The sequence below is a fragment of the Mustela putorius genome, unplaced genomic scaffold (genome assembly GCF_011764305.1).
Source record: "Mustela putorius furo isolate JIRA1106 unplaced genomic scaffold, ASM1176430v1.1 tig00000743_pilon_pilon_pilon, whole genome shotgun sequence".
Classification (NCBI taxonomy): Eukaryota; Metazoa; Chordata; class Mammalia; order Carnivora; family Mustelidae; genus Mustela; species Mustela putorius.
This window is the reverse complement of record NW_025421464.1, coordinates 1,514,593-1,537,592: the sequence shown is the minus strand read 5'-3', so window position 1 is coordinate 1,537,592 and position 23,000 is coordinate 1,514,593. Positions and strand designations below refer to the sequence as shown.

Genomic DNA, 23,000 nt, shown 5'->3' with positions numbered 1-23,000 from the left:
GGTATGATACAAGAAGCTATGCCGGCCAACATCACCGCGTGCTGCCGCGGGCCAGGCCATGTGCTGAGTGCGCCCCTCATCACTGACCCCCAGTCCTAACAACATGCTGTGAGGGAGGTACCAGATGTATCGTTTTCATTTTACAGCTGGAACAAACACAACGACTCGGAGAGGTAAAGGCATTCACCCAGAGCCCCCCGTGTAGGCAGCAGCAGAGCTGGGTTCCCACCCAGGCAATGTGACTGCAGAGCCCACCTTTTCCATCCCTTGCTCTAGTGGAGAACCCTGATACTGGAGACAAGGGGAAGACAGGTGAGAGAACCCCAAGGCCAGGAAAAGCAGGCGGCACTGACCTTCCTTGTTCTCCCCAGAGCCCTGTGTGAAGAGCAGCTGGTACTGTCGATTTGGAAAGTTGGCTGGAAAAAACTTATTCATGAAGGGGCTGGAAGGAAAGACAAAGCAGGTCGGCAAACAGGACCCCCATGGGCTACCGCAGCCCCAACACCATCCCAGAAGTGCCCATTCACATGTCCTTCCTCCCGGCACCCTCGAAGCTGCCCTGACGGCGAGTCCTCTTGACGGGGAGGAGTTCCCAGCCCTATTTCACAGATGGAAATGGAAGCCCTGAGAGAGTAAGGGACTGCCCAGGGCTGACTCCCCATCTGAGCAGGGACTCAAACACAGGTCTCTGGAATCCTAGTGCTTCTGCGCTGCCTCTTGGTTCTCGTCCAAGAAACACAAAGCTGGGCCAGACTTCCATGTAAAATACAGCTTTAGAACAGGAATGGATGCCAGAGTCTGGTCCGTGCACGCTCTGTGAGTCCCTTGTCAAGAATGCATATTCCTTGACTCTTCCACACCTATCAAGTCAGATGATCTGACGGTTACTGCCTACCCCCCACTCCATGACTCTTTGTCAGGCCTGAGTGTTTTATAAACTCAGCTGGACTCAATCAGCTCGATGAATCACAGCCCCGAGGTGGAGGGGGGAGGAGCACCTCACGTTCACTCCTTCCAAGAGACCTCCGCTGCTCAGGATGGGCTAGCCTCATCTCTGGAAAATGGTCTCACATCACCCAGTGTACTCTGTGCCTTGGCCAGGCAGGGAACAGAAACTTTCTTTTCTGGATCACCTTCAGACAAAGATTAACAAATCAGGGCCTCCTGGCCCAGCCTGGCCCTGGGGGCAGCTCAGCCCAGAAGACTACCCTGCCATATGCTAGCAGTGTGGCTGTGGGCGAGTCACCGCAGTGGCTCATCTCCTTAGCTCTATGTGGGAGTAACAATACCACCTGTCTCAAACCGTTGCTGTGAAGTGAGCGAGAAGGCAGGGGAGAGAGGCTTAGCCCAACTCTGGACCCACAACAGGGATGTAAATAAGAACTGTGAGCGTCTGTCAATGCTGGCACTTGTCCAGAGCCTGAGCTCAAAAGCATTTGGTGACACTGGATCAGCCTGACAGTGACTGATGAGGTGGGCAAATCCAGAATGGTGCTCCCACCTGGTAGGTAAACAGAGGCAGGCCAAGAGGTACCCAGGGCACAGCAGAAAGGCAGGGAAAGAGAGCTCCCTTTCTAAGACCCTGGTGGTTGGAGAAAGAAGATGTGGAGTTAAGAACTATTTCAGGGCCTGTTTCCCCACTTATCAAACAGGTTCCCCATCTGCAGGGCTGTGGCACAAACAAGAGAGCCCTCTGAACCCAATGTGGCAGGCACAAGTATGCAACCAGGAGTGGGCTTCCACAGGAGGGCTCTGAGAAGTGGGGGGCAGAAGCTGGGAGAGATGAGGCTGGAAGCTACCTTCAGCTCAGTTCGCTGAATCACGTCTGGGAGATCGTGAAGCCAGAGCGTGTGGGCAGAAACAGAGAAATGGCCCGAGGAGCTAAGGCCTTCACTGCAGACCTGCCTCTTCCTTAGGAGCTTGATGTTTCACTTCTGAAACAGCAGAGCGCAGTGGCTCTGGAGCCAGACTTCGTGGATTCAAATCCTGACTCTGCCACTGATTAGCTGTGTGATCTTCGGAAAGTTACTTAACTGTTCTGTGTAACTGTTTCCTCATTTGGAGCACTAAAATAAGATCTTTCTCTTAGTTATTAAGATGATTAAATGAATGCTTGGCAGCCTGTAACCTTTTTTTTTAAATTTTTATTTATTTTAAAGATTTTTATTTATTTGACAGACAGACCACAAGTAGGCAGAGAGGCAGGCAGAAAGAGAGAGGAGGAGGAGGCAGGCTCCCTGCGGAGCAGAGAGCCGGATGTGAGGCTCGATTCCAGGACCCTGGGATCATGACCTGAGCCGAAGGCAGAGGCTTTAACCACTGAGCCACCCAGGCGCCCCGGCAGCCTGTAACCTTAACTGCCGCTTTGACTTCAGGTAAGAACTCTCCAGACTGATGACTTGGTTATCCTGAGCAAAGAAGGGTCGCTGGATAATGTAGGGCAAGAGTCAAGCAACCTGGCCGGTGAGCCTGAACTTGAGAGTGGGGGCCCGTCTCACCACCTACCCCTACCTACGGCAGGCCTGGGGCCTGGGTGGCAGCTGGTAAATGCTCACTGAGCGCCTCTGAAGGCAGACCTCTGCAGCAGGCAGAGACTTTCTCCAGCTTTCATGGCTCACATCAAACCTAAAGGTCACTGCTTCCTGCTGGGAAACCACATCCTGGTGTCCTTCTCCCCTGCGAGTGGAAAGCAAGGGTCAATAAAACTGACTTTTTTTTTGGGGGGCGCCTGGGTGGCTCAGTGGGTTAAAGCCTCTGCCTTCGGCTCAGGCCATGATCCCAGGGTCCTGGGATCGAGCCCCGCATCGGGCTCTCTGCTCCGCAGAGAGCCTGCTTCCTCCCCTCTCTCTCTGCCTGCCTCTCTGCCTGCTTGTGATCTCTGTCTGTCAAATAAATAAATAAAATCTTTAAAAAAAAAAACAAAAAAAAACTGACTTTTTCTTCCTAGGGTGGTAGATTTTGACCTTATAGGTCCTTTTCCCTCTAAAGGTCAGCTGGATAGGGTATGAGCTCAGAGATGATAAAAATAAGCTGAGGTTCCCTTGGCAGGAAGGCTTCTGGCGTGGGCTTGTAAATCTTGGTGGCTGCACAAGGTGAAGGCAGGCGGCAGGCTGGGGGGTGGCAGCAGGGGTGGAAAGATCCACGAGAATCCCCACCCAGGGCTGACTCGGCTCGGGGCCAGGCTCTTCCAGTCCCTTGTCAGGTCTGTTCCCCCAGTCCTCTGGGGACCGAAGGACTGCTGGGAAGCAGTGGCCAGCCCACCCTCTATAATCTGTTTCCCCCTCACTCCTGCCAAACTGGGAAGAATACGGGCCTCGAAGTCAGACAGACCTGGGCTCAAACCCCCTGCCTCTACCAGCCACGAATCCTGGTGGTTACACAACCCCTCAGGGCCTCGCCTTCCCTGAACCCCACCTTCGGACCCTCTGGTTTGGATCCTGACAGAGGTCTGCCTCCAAGTCTGTGAATATCAACAGCTTATGGAAATTCTAACTACACTGTAGACTTTCGTTGAGAAAGTATTTCAGAAAACGCAATCTGACTGAAAAAGAAAAATAGTTTTTGGCTCAGCTTTCCATATAACATGATTAAATTATGCTTTCCTCCCTTTTTGCTCAAATTATGTGCATCTGATTCAGTTTTTCTCCATATAAATTTTTCAAAACAATTTCTCTCATCCCACCGTTTTTGGTCCGTATGAAATTTTTCACAGGACAGCTCTGATGCTGTGTGGTGAGCACCCCTCCTGCCCACGGTTACCTGTTGTGTTTATGAGGTCTGATTTTGCCAGGTCAAATATTGTGCTATAAATTTCATCAAGAAGATGATTCTTCTGGTAAGTTTTAGTCACTAATCTATTTTACCATATGCAGTTTCAGTTGCTATTGGTTCTCTGTCAATAATTTCTACCAGTCGGGACGCCTGGGTGGCTCAGTGGGTTAAAGCCTCTGCCTTCAGCTCAGGTTGTGATCTCACGGTCAAGCCCCGAATCAGACTCTCTGCTCTGTGGGAAGCCTGCTTCTCTCTCTCTCTGTCTGCCTCTCTGCCTACTTGTAATCTCTGTCAAATAAATAAATAAAATCTTAAAAAAAAATTTAAATAAAAAAATAATTTCTACTAGTCAAAATTATGAATTAGTTAAAAAAGACAGATAAAATACACCGGGTTCTCTGAAGTGGTGGTTGGGTCACGGGGAGGCCCGGGAATGTCAAGCCTCTCACAGATGAAGGGGTAGGATGGATGAGAATTAGGGGGACCCTAATCAGCATGGGGAAGGAGGGGGCCCAGTGCTTGGAAGCGACTGCCCCCACCGTCCCCCAGATCCATCAGAGAGCTCTGCCCTGTGAGGTTGGGTCTGCCACGGTTTTGTAAGGTCCAAGTCACTCAAGTAGGTTCTCTAGGCCTTCATTTTTTAGGACGGGGGCTGGATTAAAATTCTTATCAGATGGCCAGAACAAAACTGCATGGGGAAAGGGCAGGTAAAGTTGAAGACAACACTGAACTCAGTCAAAAGACCAGAATTCCAGTCCCAGCTGTATGATCTTGGACCAGAAGCACAACTCATGGCGCACTTGGTACGGTACTTGAGCCATGTTATAGTCGTGGCTCATCTGATCCTTCCCACGCCCCAGTGAGGAGGTGCTCGCAGTGTCTACGTTTCTTTCTTTCTTTTTTTTTTTTTTAAGTGTCTCCGTTTTATAGGAACTGATACTCAGAGGGCTTGAGAAGCTTATACAAATTATCGAGCTGGCAGAGCTAGGCCTCGGTTCGAGGGCCAACATCTCCTGAACCCACGCTCTTGAGTACCACAATGTCTTGCCAGTGTGCCTAGGGAAACAAGGCCAAACCCAACTGGCTTTTGATGCCTTTTGTGAACAGGCCCTGCGCTTCCTCTCTGACAACTGCAGGAAGATCCCAAATGCGTTTTCACTGCACACAGATCTTCTACTCCTTGCTTTCCCCTCTCCTTTGTGCCTCTTCCAGGTTTCCCACCCTTCAAGGCTGACTTTTAGCTGCGTTCCTTCCTTCTGGGAACCTCCATAGTCTACAGGCCACCTTATGGTCAGTGGTTCTCAACCCGACACTGTATCCAGCTGAAGGGACCAGATGGAAACAGGCGGGGAAACTTTTGGAGTCACAAGCTAGGGGGCAGACTGGGGACATAACTCTCATTTAGGAAACAGGGCTAGGGAATGCCAAATGTTTACAACACACGGAGAATTGGCCTGTCCATGACATGAAGAGCAGCACCCCTTCAGGGTCCCGGCCTAGGTCCTTCATCCCCACTGGACAAACACAGCACGTGCCTGTCTGAGCAGGTGGCAATGGGAACACGACTCTGGGGCCACTCAGACCTGGGTTTGAATCTTGGCTCTGCTGCTTATCCATTGTGCGATCTTGGCAAATTCCTAATCTCTTTGTGCTTCAGTTTCCAAAGATAACAGAAGATTTAAAGCAAAAAGCTAAAGGCGCCTGGGTGGCTCAGTCATTAAGTGTCTGCCTTCGGCTGGGGTCATAATCCCGGGGTCCTGGGATCGAGCCCTGCATTGGGCTCCTTGCTCAGCAGGAAATCGCTTCTCTTTCTCACACTCCCCCTGCTTGTGTTCCCTCTCCTGCCGTCTGTCTCTGTCTCTCTCAAATAAATAAATAAATAAATAAAAGCAAAAGCTAACCTTGTAAGTTACTTGGCAGGTTAGCACAGGAAGTAATAGTAACGACAACAGTTAACAGTTATTGGACACATTAGGTGTCAGATACTGGGCTAAAAGCTTTCCCATGACCCATAAGGAAGGTTCAGTTATTTTCCTCCACATTCGGCTGAGGAAATTGAGGCCAGAGAGATTAAGTGACTTGCCCCAAGTCACAGGGCTATTAAGTAGCAGAGTCTGGATTCAAATTCAGGTAATCAAATTCCAGAGGCTGTACTCTTAACTTCTCACTCTACTGCCCCTCTCTCAGCAGGAAACAAGATCACGTGTGAGAAGCTGGGCTTACCACGAGGTGCCAGCAGCCTAAAACACCTGGCAGGTGGTGCTGCTATTACCCGTCTCAGCACTGTGACAAGTGACATCCTGGTACTACAATGTGATTAACCTTCCCAACGATGGTGGTGGTGGGAAACACCCCCTGGATACTCTTGTCAGTCCCTGGGAGGGGACTGTGCCACAGAGGTTACTTTACAGGTCTTGTTCTAGCTCACCCACGCTGTACCGCAGGGGAAAGAAGCCCTTGGATTGTACAGCCAGGATTCAAACCTGGCTCTGAATGACGCCAAAGGTCATGTTCTCATCCAGGACCCTGTACTGGCTCCTGAGAAAGCTGCTTCAAATGTTGAAGAGATGCCTTCTGACCTGATGGTGTGGGACAGGGCCAGGATCCCCAGCACGAAGAAATACATGGACAGCAAGAGGTTGATGTACTCCTGGGAGAATATCTGAGGCAGAAATAAAAAAAGAAACAGGAAGTCAGGGTTGCTCGTGGCTAAGGGGAAATCAGAGTCCCCGCTTCTCTTCTGGAGGTTGGTCTCATCCCTCTGGAGCTAGGGAACGGTGGGAGGAAGAATCTCAGAGAGTGCTAGGGGCCTTCTAGCTTCTGTGGCTACAGAAGAAAAGGGAGCAACCTCAGGCCCCCGGAGGGACACCCAATGGAGTAAGTGTGTGCCTGGTAGCTCCATTATCTGGAGACAGGCAATACTAGGTCTGTGCTCAGAGTCCTGGCATGGAATCATGGGGGAGGACAGTCCTGAGTGCAACCCCCCAAGGGAGCCTCAGAATGCACTCTTCCAAGTTTCCTTCTCCCTGCTCAAAAATCTAGGGAGCCCCCTATGGTGGCTACCAAGGCCCCAAGCACGCTACTTGTAAGTCGCTTGTGCCCTGCCCCATCGTCTACCTGATGGTCTTCTGGAGGACTTGTCCCATGATGATGGCTAGAAACTGTGACAGGAGACCCTGCCTGCTGCTGCTTCTCAGTCTTACTGTCAAGTGGAACTGGGATATGTTCTCTTTTGTGATACTCCAAAGCTGCCTGTCACTGCTGGGAATCCTGGACTCTGGGGAAGGCTCTGCATCTCCTTCCGTAGTCATCCTCTCCTTCCTGAGTTTGCTCTCCTGAGGGTCTCTGGCTGGGGGGGATTCATGTGCTGTGGTATGGGGCACAGGGGCACCGGGTGCTCTCAAGGAAGCCGTTACAGAATCTGTTTAAAGCCTGTCTGCCCACACTCCTCCCCTGCTTAAAGCCTTGCCTTCACAAGCTCAAGGCCCACACCCTACCCGGGCCTCAGCCCCTGCGATGGCCACCGCAGACCTTCTCAGCTGTGGCTCACAGCACACTGGGGTCACACCAGCCTTTCTGAGGGCCCTGTCTGTGCCACAGCCCCACCACTAGGCAGCTGGCCTGTGCACACACTCTTCTGTTGCCCTGGACATTCTCCCCACCCTTCTTTCTTCGACTCTCACCTCGGAGCAGCCTTCCTTGATACAACCACCCCTCATTAACTCAGCTCACGTGTACTGACTGTCTACCATGTTAACGGGGTCGTGTGAACTCTGGGGACACAGCAAGAAATGAGGCATCAAAGTCCCTGCCCCCATGGAGTTTATGTGCCCGCAAGAGAGAAAGAATCTCAAAAGATACACGTATGTAATATATTGTCAAGTGGTGGTGGGTCCTCAGAAGAAAAGCAGAGCAGGGCAAACAGAGAGAAGAGAGGAGAGCTGCTCTTTTAGACTGGTAGTCAGTGAAAGTTTCTCAACGGGAAGATACTCACCTTGTTCAGGAATAGAACCTTAACAAAGCGAGGGAGCCACTGTGAGGGTATTTGAGGTGGAAAGCATTTGGGGCAGAGAAAGGTGAGTGCAAAGGTCCTGAGGTGGGTATGTTGCTTATGTACGTGGCGAAGAGTCAGGGCCTGTGAGCCTAGAGCTGAGAGAGTAAGGGTCCGGTGTGAGGAGATGAGGCTGGGACTGCTGCGGGGCAGAGAGACCCTACAGTGCCGTGAGAAAATCTAGATTCCTCTGGGTGAGTGAGTCATGCCAGTACTGGAGACCAAGGGCAGGGCGGTGACATGACTGGATGTCCTGAGAGGATTCCTGTGCTGCTGTGTGGGAGACAGACTTCCCAGGGCACGGGTGGAAGTGAGGGTACTGCAGACTCTGACGGACAGAAGACGGTGCCCTTGACTGCAAGTGCAGGGAGGACGGCTCCCCGGGTTTGCGGCCGGCTGAGCAGTGAGCTAGGTGAAGGTGCTGCTGCTGGAGGTGGGAGTGGGGCAGGGGCAGAGGCTCATGCTAGCTGCGGGGCTCTTCTGTGCTTTCTTGTTGCTACGCCTTGCTTCTGCAGCACCTCCCAGGACTGTAGCTTCACATTTATCAATGTGACTGACTGGTGTCCATCTCCACCAATTAACAAGAGACTCCTGGAGGGCAGGGATGGTCAGTTTTTCTCACTTGGGGCCTTGGATACAGCAGGCACCCAGTTAATGTTTGCAGAACGGATGGATGAATGTGACTACCGTAAGAAAAAGCCCTACGAACATACTTCATAGGCACATGGGCCATGTTTTATGATGATGTGGTTGGTCTACCTCTCAGTAGTGTTCCTTTCGCCTGGGCCCTTAGGAAAATCTCTCTGGCTGCAACTTAGAGCGAGTTGGCTGGACTGTGTGGCCTATGGACTGTGCACCCAGTCTCACCAAGCCTGGCTTTCTCTGTGTTTTAGCTGCTAGAGGCGCAGAGCGACACCAGTATCAGAGGCACTCTTGACAAAAGTACGGCCTGGGTTCAGGGTATGGTCCTCACCCAAGGCTTTGTTTTATCCTATTTTAATTTGCTCTTTCACTCCAATTTCTTCCTTTACTTTTTTATGCTTATGCTGCTGGGTATAATTTTTGTATGCTGCCTCAGAGCAATCAGTTTTAAATGAGGTGGAATCAGATACATTTTATAATGTTGAGAAACATCCCAACCAGCGTGGTGGCGGGGAGGAAAGGGGCCGAGGGATCCCACCACTCGGAAAACCAATTCACAAGCCGCCAGCCTGGAGTTTGGGAGGAATCTGTTGGCTGTGTTGTCCAGATGGCCACCTCTCAGAAATCCCAGTGTGGACCCTCTAAAGACATGAATAAGAGGTATGCTGTGTCCTCTGGCGCACGGCAGGTTGGGGCTTACCCGCCTGCAGTGGGGGACAGGCAGAGCATACAGTGGCTTAAAGAAAAATGCTCCTACCCTCCACTGCCAGAAATTTCTTTCTGAGGGAACCTAGCTAAAGGAAAGAATCCTAAGTACTAAAAATGTCAGAGGGTCTTGAGGCAATGGGCCAGATGTGCAGACGGCCTCAGAGGGATCTCAAAAGTACAGGGGAGAGAAAAGGCAAACAGAGGGAGATACACCGCACAGCTCTGTTTATGGAAGCTGGACTCTCAGTAGACACAGACAGACCGACACCATACGTTTTATAAGGAGACACACATCTGAAGACAAAGCAAACGCATCAGAGCAGGTGTTTCTTGTGGACAGGGACATGGAGGTGGGACATGGAGGCGGGCACTAGGGGTGGAGGGGCGCCTGGCATGGACTAAGGACGGGATGCTATGAACCGAAGCATGGAGTAAATCCAACTCTTCACCCAAGGTCCAGGAAAAAAAAAAAAATCCATGAATACCTAATATTACTTGATGCACGCTGGTTTGTAAGAGTAAAAACTGGAATGACTTCTTTTGTTTAAAGTGGGGTGCGGGGGATGCTGGAGGTGAGTTGTGGTCAACCTGCCTGTTGGGGGATTCTGAAACCATTAAGCAGCATAGTTCTGATCCAACAACGAGGGAACGATGGGACAGGAAGCAGGTGTTAAATATTACATCGTGGACTCACTCACAGACTGGCAAAGATGAGGAATTCTGATGCCACCCCATGCTGGTGAGAGTCAAGGCAGCCAGCCCACTATTCCCCATCAGGGGAAACGAAAAAGGGCGCCATCTTTTTTGGGGATTTGGAACTATCTGTTCATCCTACAAATGGAGATGCTACATGACCTGTTCCTCCTACTGCAAATACACTTGAACACACGTGCCCAGGCCGAGATCCTGTACCCCGGGGCTGGCGCTCGCAGCAGCACCTCTGTGACATCCCAGCACCAGACATCCCTCAGAGGCGCAGCCGTAAAACAGAGCCACAGGCAGGTGTTAAGATTAACGAGGCAGACGTGACTGCACAGATTGAAAAATATCTCTACAGTAAACACCCTGTATCTCATACATATATTTGTTTTTAAATTTTAAGATAAACGTAGATCTACGCGGAAGATCCAGGAAAAACTACACTGGGGAGAAGATTATGGCTCATTTACATCTTCCCTTAGACCGAAAATGGTTTTTTTCGCCATCTACCTGTGTTTTTAACACATTAATTAAAAGTTGTCCTTGAGAGCTTTTCAGTGACCAGGGAAAAAGCACTTGTGAGGCACGACTGCAAAAACACAGGACACAACACTACAGCTAGGATAGGATCATACTTAAGTGAAAAGCATGCTTATTAAAAGCCTGAAAGGAGACATGCCCAAACGTTAATAGGGACTGTTACCTCTACGTATTTTTCCCCCGCTCTTTAAAAAGTTTTCTGCATATCTTACTTCCATAATCAGAAAATAGTATGTGTTATAGTTAAAAAAAAAAAAAAAAAAAAGAAGAAGAAAAAGAAAAGCTTCAGAAGAGTTTGCAGTTAACATGAGAGAATGCTTATGATGTTATTCATGGGGAGTGAAAGCAGCAGCTACAAAACTGAGTACGCCACGTGGCCACAGCTACGGAGAAACCATGCACCGGGAAAACAGCGCAAGGACACACCTCCAAAGGGAATCTGTGATTGTCTCTGGTAGTGGGGTTTTGGATGACTGCTGTTTTCCCCTTTTTACTTTTCTGTGTTTTCCACGTTTTCAACACTGAGCCTGTGTAACTTTTATTTGGAAAATAAACCTCGGTAAATTAAAGAAAAAAAAGGCAATTAGTATGGTAAAGGTGCATTGGAGACACAAGCTATACCCCGTCCCAGCATAAACAGTACAGTGCAAACCAAAATGGTATCATGAAAACAAAACAAAAAAGCCACACAGAGAAAAGAAATAATGACTATGGGAAAGACTCCTAAATGCCATCGGTGGTTATCTCTGTGTTGGCAGTTGGTCTAGAGGTGAATTATTAGGACTTTTTTTTTCCCCCTTGTTTCTTTATTTTCTACATATGAACATGCATATCTCCTGTGATGGGAAAAACAAAACAAAACAAAGTTATTTAAACCAAATAACACAACGGGTGGTAAAGGACTTACTTTGAAAAAGAGATAGAGCCCCAAGAGTGTGCAGCTGGCGATGATGGGGAAGCGGGCAGCGTCCCGGCTGGTGATAGTCTCCGGCATGTCCGAGGCGTTCTAGAGCAGTCAAGAAAGGTGCCTGTGAGTCGGGGGTGCAGTTTTGGCCTCTGGGGCTGCGGCTCATTCACCTTCCCACCACATCGTTCCGACCCCAGGCTTTGGCAATGCGGTTCCCTCTGCCCACCCTGGGGCAAGATACTTCACCCTGCTATTTTGCACGAGGGCCATCTGGGCCCCAGCAGGGCAAGTGTGGCATATCTGGGGACAAGAGTGATGGCAGAGGCAGTTATGGCATGAAATAATTGAGAGAAAACCCTGGATACTGGATACTGTGACAACAGAGCAGTCCTAGACCTCATGAGAACTATTCCCGGTTTCCTTATGGATTAGCTACCAGGTAAACACGATGAATTTGTTATTCAATAGGTCTGAGTAGAAACAACCCAACAACTGATAAAACTGACAGCAATTGAAACTGCACACAGCAGACGCCAACTGCAAGGAGAAGCAAATCTTGACAAAACTTACACTTAAGAAATTTGACTGGGGAAACTGAATCTGGTAAGAGTAAAAGCCACAATTAAATCCATAATGGCAGATGCTACTGTTGGCGACAATGTGCTTTGGGTAAAGACACAACAGAGGATAAATATTTACATGAAAAAACCTGGATGTAGTCAAAATAATTTCAGTACTTTAAAAAAGGAAAAAAATGGGAGTGGAGCAACAGCACAGAATAGGGATTTTATCAACTTCATAGAATTCCAGCCAGAAAACTTTTTTTTTTTTAAGGATTTTATTTATTTATTTGACAGAGAGACACAGCGAGAGAGGGAACACAAGCAGGGGGAGTGGGAGAGGGGGAAGCAGGCTTCCTGCCAAGCAGGGAGCCCGATGCAGGGCTCGATCCCAGGACCCCGAGACCATGACCTGAGCCAAAGGCAGACACTTAACCAACTGAGCCACCCAGGCACCCGCCAGAAAACTTTCTAATGAGAATCCACCAGTGGCAGTATAATTCTGGTTTAAATTCATACTAAAAAACACAAAGTTGAAAGCTTTCAAGACCATCATGCTCTCTCAGCTAAGCAGAATCCTCAGTCATCAAGGACCTTGCCAATGTCGCTGCCATGAAGCATTTCCAGATTTCCCACTGGCTAAGCTTCCTCTCCCACTGCAATTCTCCCTGCACTTTGTATGGCTATTCCACTTTATATCCTAGCTACCAGAGGTCCTAGTAATGACAGATGAGACTTCTGCTCAAGTCAAAGTCAAGTTCTCTCTCCGCAGGCTCATCTCAATGCCTAAGATTCCACCATCACCATGTCTATCCGGTGAATAAGGCACCAGCACTGGGGACAAGGGATCATGTTCAGCTGCAGAGTCTCATTAATTTTTTTGGCTCACGGCTGCCTTCTAAAAACCAACAGGACAAAACATGCTTAAGGGGAAGCTGCCTGGAGAGGGCAGATTTCGGGTCAGGCAGACCTTCTGCCCAACAATGGAAGGAAAACTGCAGAAAGGGAAGGAGACAGGGCAGAGAGCAGTAAGCCCATGCAATGGCCTCGAAATGGAGCTGGGATGTGCATACACTGTTGGTTATAGTGCAAAATGGTCCAGCCTTTTGGGGAGGGCAACTCAGCAGATGCACCAAACTGCAATTTACATGTGCCCAAGGGCACCGAGAAGGTTCACAGAGCAGGAACCACAAAAAGTTCTTATTCACAGGAAAAAATGTTATCCTCACTCTTTTTTTTTTTCTTTCTTTCTTTCCACCCTCACTCTTAATAAAAGAAGCTCGAAGTGAAGTGCACTGAGATTCCAGTTTTCATCTGTCAGAATGGCGGAAGTCCCCACTGCGTAACAGACTGAGCTGGTGAGGCTACAGGGAAATAGGTGCTGACCCTTGGTACCTTCAGGAGGGTAAAATCGGTTCCTGCAGAGAGCACACTGTCAGTATCTGTCAAAAATCACAAGCGCATATACCTTTGACCAAGCACTTCCACTTCAGGGAATTTTTCCTACAGATAAAATTCACACACATGCAAACAATACACATAAAGTATGATAAAGGCATTCAGTGCTCTAGTAAACGGCTTGCTGGGTGACTGAGGCACATCCCTGGCTCTCAGAGTCTCAGTTTACTCCTCTGTCAAATAGGATCATAGTCTCTAGCTTTATTTACCTCTAAAAGGGCCGAGAGATGGGGCACCTGGGTGGCTCAGCAGGTTAAAGCCTCTGCCTTCGGCTCAGGTCATGATCCCGGGGTCCTGGGATCGAGCCCCGCATCGGGCTCTCTGCTCGGCAGGGAGCCTCTTTCGTCCTCTCTCTCTGCCTGCCTCTCTGCCTACTTGTGATCTCTCTCTGTCAAATAAATAAATAAAATCTTAAAAAAATAAAATAAAAAAAGGGCCGAGAGATTTCAACTAAATGAGATATGGGATGCAGAACAGCCTGGCAAAGTATAAAGTGCTGTAACTGTGTATGAGGAGCTGGGACTGTCAGGGAGAGGGGGAGGAGGGAGGCGTTTCCCCAAACCCCAGCATGTGCCTGACTGAGGTGGCCGGGAGGGAGACCGACCTTTCTAGAGCACCCAGGGGAAGCTCTGCTGGGAGGAAGGGGTGGGGTGGGTGAGCAGTACTGACTCCCTCCATTTCCCCCAGCCCTGGGTGTCTGCTTTTGGCAACAGGGTGCTGTGGGGCTGGGGAAAATTTCCCCACCCCTCTGTATACCTCCACAAGCTCAACGTATGTCCCTCTAGCAGGAGCAGAGGCCCAGACGTAAATTAGACAGTTATTCATCTCAGAGTCCACAGGCAGGCAGGCCAAGACCCTGACATGCAGAGAGAACACCACGATACAGTGTGACATGTGACAAAACAAGACATACACTGCTGCGATATCCAGCCTGAGTGCCAAATGGATGGGAGAGGGCTCTGATGCCAGAAAGTGACTTCCAGCTCTGCCTCTTTCCAGCTGTGGGGCCCAGGAATGTTATTTCTCTCTCTCAGAGCCTCAATCTCCTCAGCTGTATGGTGAATTTCGGCATTCTATGACTTTTTTTTTTTTTTTAAGATTTTTATTTATTTGTTTGAGAGAGAGAGAGAGTATATGTGCACAAGCCAGGGTGAGACAGAGGGAGAGGGAGAAGCAGACTCAACATTGAGGAGGGAGTCCAATGCAGGGCTTGATCCCAGGATGTTGAGACCATGACCTGAGCTTAGGGCAGACACTTAACCAACTGAGTCACTCAGGTGCCCCAGGATTCTATGAATTTTGCACTGGAAATACTTAGTATTGTGCCTTGAGCTGTCACATGAGCTGTCTAGACTCTGTACTATTATAAGTAGTAGTAGTAGTAGTAGTGGTATATAAAGAATCACAGGAAAGCAGATGGCACTTAGGCAAAGCCTTGAAGGTCAAGCAAGGGTTCTGGTAGGGTGTAGGAGCCAAATATATACAGAGTTGAGGAATCTGCTTTGTGTACAAGTCACGGAAACAGGAGGCAGAGGGAACTACAGTTGCAGAGCACAGGGGATTCTGGTGTCACCTACAAACGAGCGTTAGGGCTCATTTCCACATATTCCTCCCCCCCCCGCCGCTTTTTAAAAAGATTTTATTTATCCAGGGGCGTCTGGCTGGCTTAGTGGGTTAAAACCTCTGCCTTCAGCTCAGGTCATGATCCCAGGGTCCTGGGATCAAGCCCCACATCGACTCTGCTCAGCGGAGAGCCTGTTTCCCTTCCTCTCTCTGCCTACTTGTGATCTCTGTCTGACAAATAAATAAATAAAATCTGTAAGAAAAAGATTTTATTTATTCATTTGCCAGAGAGAGGGAAAGAGCGAGCAAGCACAAGCAGGAGGAGCAGCAGGCAGAGGGAGAAGCAGACTCCCCAACTGAGCAGGGAGCCCGATGTGGGACTTGACCCCAGGATCCTGGGATCATGACCTGAGCCGAAGGAAGATGCTTAACCAAATGAGCCACCCAGGAGTCCTCCACATAATCCTTTCAATTCAGCCCTGTATCCTGGGTGGAAAGAAGCTTAATATTACTTGATGACAAGCCAAGGTTGGACACACATCCCACTACACAAAGGACTCTGGCTCATCCATGGTGACTGTGTAAATATCCAAGCCGCCATGCTGAGTCAGAATGTGAGATTGGAAATCTGACAGTAACAGTAATAAAGGTAACACTTAGGAGAGTGTTTTATGTGCGAAGCCCTGCTCTAGGTGCTATATGTGATTTCATCCTCACAAAAACTCTGTGAAGCAGGTATTTTTAAAAGCTCCCCTTTGGGCGCCTGGGTGGCTCAGTGGGTTAAGCCGCTGCCTTCGGCTCAGGTCATGATCTCAGGGTCCTGGGATCGAGTCCCGCATCGGGCTCTCTGCTCAGCAGGGAGCCTGCTTCCTCCTCTCTCTCTCTCTGCCTGCCTCTCTGCCTACCTGTGATCTCTCTCTGTCAAATAAATAAATAAATAAAATCTTTAAAAAAAAAAAAAAAAAAAATAAAAGCTCCCCTTTACAGATGAGGAAACTGAAGCTCAGGGAGGTAAAGTAACTTGCTTAAGGTCACACAGCTGGTGAGTGGTGGAGCCTGAATCCAAACACAGGCAGTCTGGGTCCAGTGTCCCTTTTTTTTTTTTTTTTTAAAGATTTTGTTTATTTATTTGACAGATCACAAGTAGGCAGAGAGTCAGGCAGAGAGAGAGGAGGAAGCAGGCTCCCCACTGAGCAGAGAGCCTGATGCAGGGCTCGATCCCAGGACCCTGAGATCATGCATGACCTGAGCTGAAGACAGAGGCTTTAACCCACAGAGCCACCCAGGTGTCCCCCAGTGTCCCAACTCTTAGCCACTACTTCCTAGATGACCTCTACCTTTCCTACCTGGAAATTTGTGCTAGCAAGTTGTGACAAGATTCTCAGGGAGCTTGTGACAATGTAACAATCAACCTTTGGGGTGCCTGGGTGGCTCAGTTGGTTAAGCATCTGACTCTTGATTTTGGCTCAGGTCATGACCCGAGATGGAGCCCCATGTTGGGCTCTGCACTGGGCATGGAGCCTGTTTAAGAATCTCTCTCCCTCTGCTCCTCCCCTCACAAACACCCCCCCCAACAGTTAACCTTTGTTGTTACAAAAGCATAAAAAGTTGTTAGGATTCTCTACCAATTCGATGTGGGTTTTTAAGCCAGATGCTCTTAAGCAAATGCAAGAGCTCCCAAAACACAAAACGTAATTAGTGAGAGAGAAAGAATGTGTGAGTGAGTGTGTGTGTGTGTGTGTGTGTGTGAGAGAGAGAGAGAGAGAGAGAGAGAGAGAAGCTGACACAAATAGCCGAAATAAATTTAGCTTCCAGTGACATTGTGGATGTTCAGCTATCAGGGCGGAAGCAAAAGCATCAAGGGAAGACAGATGCCCGGCTTCGAGTCATTGGCTCAGTCCGAGCTCTGGGAGTGCTGCTTCCAGGCCATGTCCTAGAAATGATCTGGGACTTGTGGACCATTCTGTTCATTTCACCCCAGCTGGAGACCCCAGGGTCTCCTCCTCTTTACACCACATTCACTCATTCACCTCACTCTGCTTCCTAAGCATTTCTAGAACTCAAACTGGCATCCCCCCCAACCAAATCCTGTGCCCCACTGCAGTCTTCACGGTGACCACATCACCAGCCTCCTTCCTGTTCTCCCTCCCGCCCATCACTGACTCTACCAGGAACTCTTTGTGAAGCCTAGACCTGAATGGATCCCCCAGTCTGGCTCAGAAAGCCCTGGGACTGGACTGCTGCGCAGCCATCACACAGGAACTGAGGTCACTGCTGGTGGGTGTATAAACTTATACAACCTCTAGGGTGCGTAATTTGGTAAGATCCATCTAAATCAAACATGCACATGGCCCTTGACCCCGCAAATCAATTAAAAAAAAAAAAAATCCGGGCGCCTGGGTGGCTCAGTGGGTTAAGCCGCTGCCTTCGGATCAGGTCATGATCTCAGGGTCCTGGGATCGAGTCCCGCATAGGGCTCTCTGCTCAGCAGGGAGCCTGCTTCCCTCTCTCTCTCTCTCTGCCTGCCTGTCTACTTGTGATTTCTCTGTCAAATAAATAAATAAAATCTTTAACAACAACCACCAAAAAAATCCTACAAATACAAACAAGTGTGACATAACAAACATATAAGGAGATGAATTTCAGCATGGCTTGTCATAGCAAAAGACTGACACTCATCTGAACAACCCGTGGAGAACTCTAAATCAGAGGTTCTCACATGAACACCCAGAAGAATTGTCAGGAGGGGTTGTGAAAACAGACTGCCAGGCCCACAGTGAGTCTCTAACTCAAAATCTGCATTTCGAACCAGCTCCCAGGTGAGGCTGTGGCCGCTGCTGCTGGTCTAGCAATCACACTCTGAGACCAGTGCTCTAAACAAATTGTGGGACACTGGCTGGATCCCACAGAGCTGTCGAAGAACATGACCACTCCGTACGCACAGATATACTGATCTCCAACATATACCTGGTGAAAAGAGCCAGGTGCCAAAAAGTGGATTTATAACAAAATGTTAAGTTATACTGCAAAAATGCGGAGAAAGCATATGCTTATTTATTTGTAAAGGCACAGAACTTCTTGGATATCCAAGAAACAGGTAACAGGGGGTGCCTCTGGGAAGGGAAGCTGAGTAGCTGGGTGGGACGGAGGCTTTCAAGATGCCCTCTGCACCTCTGGAATTTTATACCACAGGCATGTGTTACTTACCCTCCCTGACATAAAATAATGAGGCAGATTTGCAGATATGGACAGGAAAATGACCATGACACAGTGTTAAAAACAAAAACAACAAAAAAACCATGTCAAGTTACAGAGCAGTATGTAATATAAAAACCCACTGCTATAAAAATAAATTTACATCTGTGTATACACACAGGCACACACACATTTATATATACATAGAAAAGTTCTGGGAAATTACACACCAAAGAGCTAAATAGGTTCCTTCAAAAAGTGGTACTGAGGAGGCTTTTCCTTTATACTTCTGCATGGCTTGGATTTTTTTTTTTTTTTTTACAAGTGTGTGGTCATTTTGTAGCTATGAAGATGAACTACTGTGTGGCTTTCAGGATTCTATCATGCAGAAAGGCTGCAGGCTGCCTGAACATCTTTCTGTTATGGCCTCCAGGGCCCTGCCCCGGGGGCTTTCATCGCACTGCTCGCTGCCCCTCTGAATGCACCCTGCAAAGCAATGCCTCCCTCTCTCCTGCTCTGCCTGCTGAACTTTCGCCCATCTTTGCAAAGGCAGCTGCGGCCTCCTCTGGAAGGCGTATCAGGATTCGGTTTAGTTGGCAGCTTACACATCTGTTTCTCCGTGGGGCACTGAGCTCTGGGAAGACAAGGCCTGGCATTTGTTGTCCCAGCACCCCTGGTACCCAGCCCAGGGCCTGGCACAGAGCAGAAGCCCAGTCCAGTTGGCTGAGGGGCTCTCCTCTGAGTTACAGGCCAAGGGCCTTTGAAGTAATCTGATCCCCAGCTATTGCTTGGGTTGGGATTTGCTCCCTTCTGGGAACACAGGTCTCTGAGAGGGATGGGCACCCCTCTAAGACTGCTCCTCCCACGGCTACTTCTTCCCAACACACTCCTGGATGCTCCACCTTCTTCTCTCCATGATTTCACAATTTGCCCTGCCTGTTATGGACAACTTGGCTCCAGAGATAATTCTGTCCTCACATGCCCTCTCTCAGCTGGCTTTAAGGTCTAACATTGGTGGGAAATCAAAACTCCTGGGCCCCCACACTAACTTTTCTCTCTCCTTGCCACATGACTGGGAAACATGACTCAGGGTAGAAAAAGGGAGTTGCTGGCTTTTTTCCCCCCAGGCCCAAATGCCACTTGTGTGGGTCTTTAGAGGCACATATATCAAGGACAGCCTTGGACTAGGTTTAGCAACACCTAGTTCTGCCCCTTATTGGCAGAGGGATCAAGAGTAGTCATTTCTTTGATCCTCAGTTTCTTTCTCCATAAGACAGGTAAAATAAAACTGGTTCCATCTGTAACATTCAGTTGCTGGGAGAACCAAAGACGGTGAAGGCTTTGTAAATTTCAGAACATCCTGGTTATTGGTGGTGGGTCTGGCTGTCTGCAATTTCACGCAGCTTGCAGGAGATGGTGGGCAAGGTATTCTAGAGGCCATGGTGGATGGAGAGCTCTCTTCTATGCACACCCTCTGTTCCCACCACACCAGAGCTTTGACCAACTCTTTAGCTGTCTTTTTTCTTTAAAGATTTATTTATTTGAGGGGCGCCTGGGTGGCTCAATCATTAAGCGTCTGCCTTTGGTTCAGGTTATGATCACAGGGTCCTGGGATTGAGCCCCACATCGGGTTCCCTGCTCCACGGGAAGCCTGTTTCTCCGTCTCCCGTTTCCTCTGCTTGTATTCCCTTTCTGTCTCTCTCACTCTGTGTCAAATAAATAAATAAAATCTTTAAAAAAAAGATTTTAGAGTGAAAGAGAGGAAGAGAGAAAGTGCACAAGCATGAGCAGGAGGGGCAGAGAGGGAGAGAACCACAAGCAGAGAACCCCAACCTCATCGCAAAGATGGACGCAGGGCTTAATCTCACAAGATCGAGATCACGATCTCAGCAGAAAGTAAAAGTCAGACGCCGGAACCCTGCTTAGAAGAGGCAGAATGGAAAGGCAAATAGAGCCATCTAAGCCCTGACTATTTCCCTTTGTGTCTGCCCAAAGAAGGACCCAACAGAGAGTTCTCGGATCTTGGGTAAGGAAGGTGGCAGACCTCAAGTTGTGTAATGGTTTGAAAACCCGCACTTGAGCAGTTTCAAAAGTGGCAGCTGCCTTGCGGACCTGCCCTCTTTGGGTAAGACAGCTTCCGCTTAGGTTCAGCTTCAGGTTTTGGTGGGGGAGGAGCTACAGATTAGGAGGGGAGAGGGTGCCAGGAAGTGAGAAGCAATCGGTTCAAGGGGCTGGAGAAGGCTTAATAGGGAAGAAGATGGAGAGAGGGGGAAATGATGGGGCCTTCTAGGTGTCCAATGGGACATATGTTGAGAACGATCAGGAATAGGTCTGGCCTGGTCTCATAAGGGAGCCCAACAGCAGCTCAGTAGGTGAGCTCAATTTGGTGGAGGGACTGTCTTAGGGAGCACAGAGAGAAATGCTACTTCAAGGTAGGGTTAGGGTCTGGGGGCTGGGAACAGGGTGAGGAGTTAGGAACAGGGTCTGGGCTCAGGCTAGGACAGGTCCAAGACTGGGAGTGTCTACCAGTCAGGAAGACCAAACCAGCAAAAGAAGGGGTCTATGCTTGGTTAAAAAGAGAGGCACTGTGGTGCCAGATTCTGAGGGGCTGGTTGAGTGAAACTGGTCTGAGAAGTGAAGCCAAAAACTGGTTCCTGAGCTGCAGCTATATCCTTGGCTTAATTTTTTTGAGGTGGCTCAAGGGCCTGATCTGGAGGTTTTAGAAGAGTACACTATGGGTCACAGATTCCAGCTAGACAGGTGTCACAGTTTCAGGATGCCAGAATTTGCCCTAGGGTGGATGAGGCAGGGTTCCGAATGGAGGAATGACAGGGGACTGTACCACTCAGTTGTCAGGACCAGCGCCCCATCAGGTACAGACGGGGGTTAACCCAGAACCCAAGAAGAGGTGTCCCATATGGGATAAGCAGCCAGAGCAGAGGGTGGGGCCGGCCTCGCTGGGTCCAGTAGGCTCAGAATAATACACTGCCCGAATCCCGGTGTGAGGCTGACAGTGTTTGCTGCATGACGGACAGAGGCAGGGATGTGCCAGGGTCCGAGTGGGGGCAGAAGCAGGTCCCTGTGAGGGGATGTGTCAGATCCCGGAGCACCCAGGGCCAGCTCCCGGATATGGTCTCGGGATGGGGAAGCGGTGGCGATCCATGCCGTGAAGGGTGTCTGGGGAGAAGAGGTGTCTGTTCCGCCAAGGGCGGGAGGGAGGGTCCGTGTCAGTCGTGTCCCAGCTGGGAGATGGAAAGCGCGCGCGGTTTTGCCTCCGACCCTACCTTGCCGCGGGCGCAGCGCACCGAGCGCAGGGCACCGAAGAAGATGGGCAGCAGCGCCATGAGCAGAAGACTGCCGTAGGCCAGCGCGATGCCCTCGGGCGTGGAAGGCGGCCGCGTCGTGCCGTTGGCTGCGCCGCCTGCCTCCGCGCTGCCGTTGTGCGGGTCGCTGAGGGCCGAGTCCATGGCGACGCTGCGCTCGGGGTCCGACTCCAGCTCCGGCCGCCGCAGCGGAGACGCAGACGCGAAGACAGGCGCTGCGGGGAAAAGCCACGTTCCCTTAAAGAAACAGGAAGTGACGTGCTGCCCTCGCCGGTCCGCGCCGCGCACGCGTGCGCGTTCACGTCTCCCCGCCCGCGCGCCCTCTAATGGTAGCGGAGGGCCGGGCGACCAGTTGCTAAGCAACTCGCGATGGGTCCGGAAAGGAACTCTGAGACCGCTGTGCGCGGCGTCCATCCTGAGGGAGTCCTGAGGATCCCATACCCCGGTCCCAGACGACTTCCTCAATCGCCTTTTCCTCTCCCCACAAGACCTCATCCTGATAACTCAGAATTTGTTCACTCATGCATGATTCATCCGATATTTTATTGTTCGTTCACTCTTTAAATATTTGAGTATCCCATTATATGTCAGTCGCTGCCCCAGGCTCTGGGGACACAGAGAGGAACAATACAGGCAAAAGTCCGTCCCTATACTCGTGAGGCTTGCACTTTTAGCGCGGTGGTAAGGGAAGGGGTTGGGAAAACAATAAAATGAAGAAAATAAATAAAAATATGGAGTCTGTAGGATATTGGTATGTACTTATGTATTCTATAGTATGTTAATGGACATAAATAATTCAGACAGACCTCCCTCTCTAGGAATCTAGTTCACTTCTGCATTTAGCTTGGGCCAGGGGACAAAAATCAGGGGGTTGGCTATGCAGATGGGAAGTCCTGAGGAGTTTCCAGTGTATAGGTGTGTAGGGCTGAGGAGAAGGTGTGGGCAGGAGTAACCTGAATTTGGGCACAGACCCATGCTGTCTGGGGCTCCTGGCTATGCAACTGCTACCCTAGTTACAAGCTGGAGGAAGTATGCGGCCGGCAAACTGAGAAATTTGCACCATGCAGACACCAGGCACTGGAGAAATTTGGGGCCAAGTAGTGGAGAAAAAATTATGCTCTCCAGGAACTGAGGAAGTAAGCCAACCTGAAACCTGGAAAGGAAGGTCCATTCCCCCTCCAATGTCCCTTTAGTACCCTGTAGTGAAAAAGCTTAACTATGTGAGCTGGAAAAGGAGAATTGCTTAGAAGGCCCAGCTCCATTAATACAGAGTGGCAAAAAGAGTGGATTTAGAGCTGAGACGCAATGAGTTGATAAATGACACAGATGGTATAAAATCACATGTCCTGGTCCAAGCTTGACAGGCGGTGAGGTGGGGTTGGAGCATGGGAGTCATGGTGAGGGCAGACAAAGATGAGTCAGACTACAGGAGTTCTGTTTTGTTTTTTTGTTTTTAGAGGGCAGGGATGGAGGGAGAGGGAGAAAGAGCACCTTTTAATTTTTTTAAGATTTTATTTATTTATTTGATGGAGAGAGACACAGTGAGATGGGGAACACTCACAGACAGGGGGAGTGGGAGAGGG

General features: G+C 49.6%; 1 protein-coding gene across 16 annotated transcripts in view; it reads right to left on the bottom strand.

The window, feature by feature from the left end:
* The window catches only part of HM13 (histocompatibility minor 13), a 41,370-nt gene extending 19,682 nt beyond the window's left edge, over positions 1-21,688 (bottom strand). For 6 of the 16 annotated variants that reach the window (XR_199061.3, XM_004746692.3, XM_045084023.1 and 3 more), the window contains exons 1-5: positions 21,379-21,686; positions 11,319-11,417; positions 10,838-10,966; positions 6,351-6,433; positions 354-442 (exon numbers count right to left, since the gene is read on the bottom strand). Coding sequence is in view for 14 of the 16 variants with exons in the window: in XM_004746692.3 (XP_004746749.1) it covers positions 354-442; positions 6,351-6,433; positions 10,838-10,966; positions 11,319-11,417; positions 21,379-21,561 (583 nt within the window). In the remaining 2 variants the exon portion in view is untranslated. Of the gene's footprint in view, positions 1-353; positions 443-6,254; positions 6,434-10,837; positions 10,967-11,318; positions 11,418-21,378 lie in introns of those variants that run through there. The other 10 variants (XM_004746690.3, XM_045084028.1, XR_006607852.1 and 7 more) reach the window with 8 other exon arrangements.
* Positions 21,689-23,000: the final 1,312 nt, after the last annotated feature.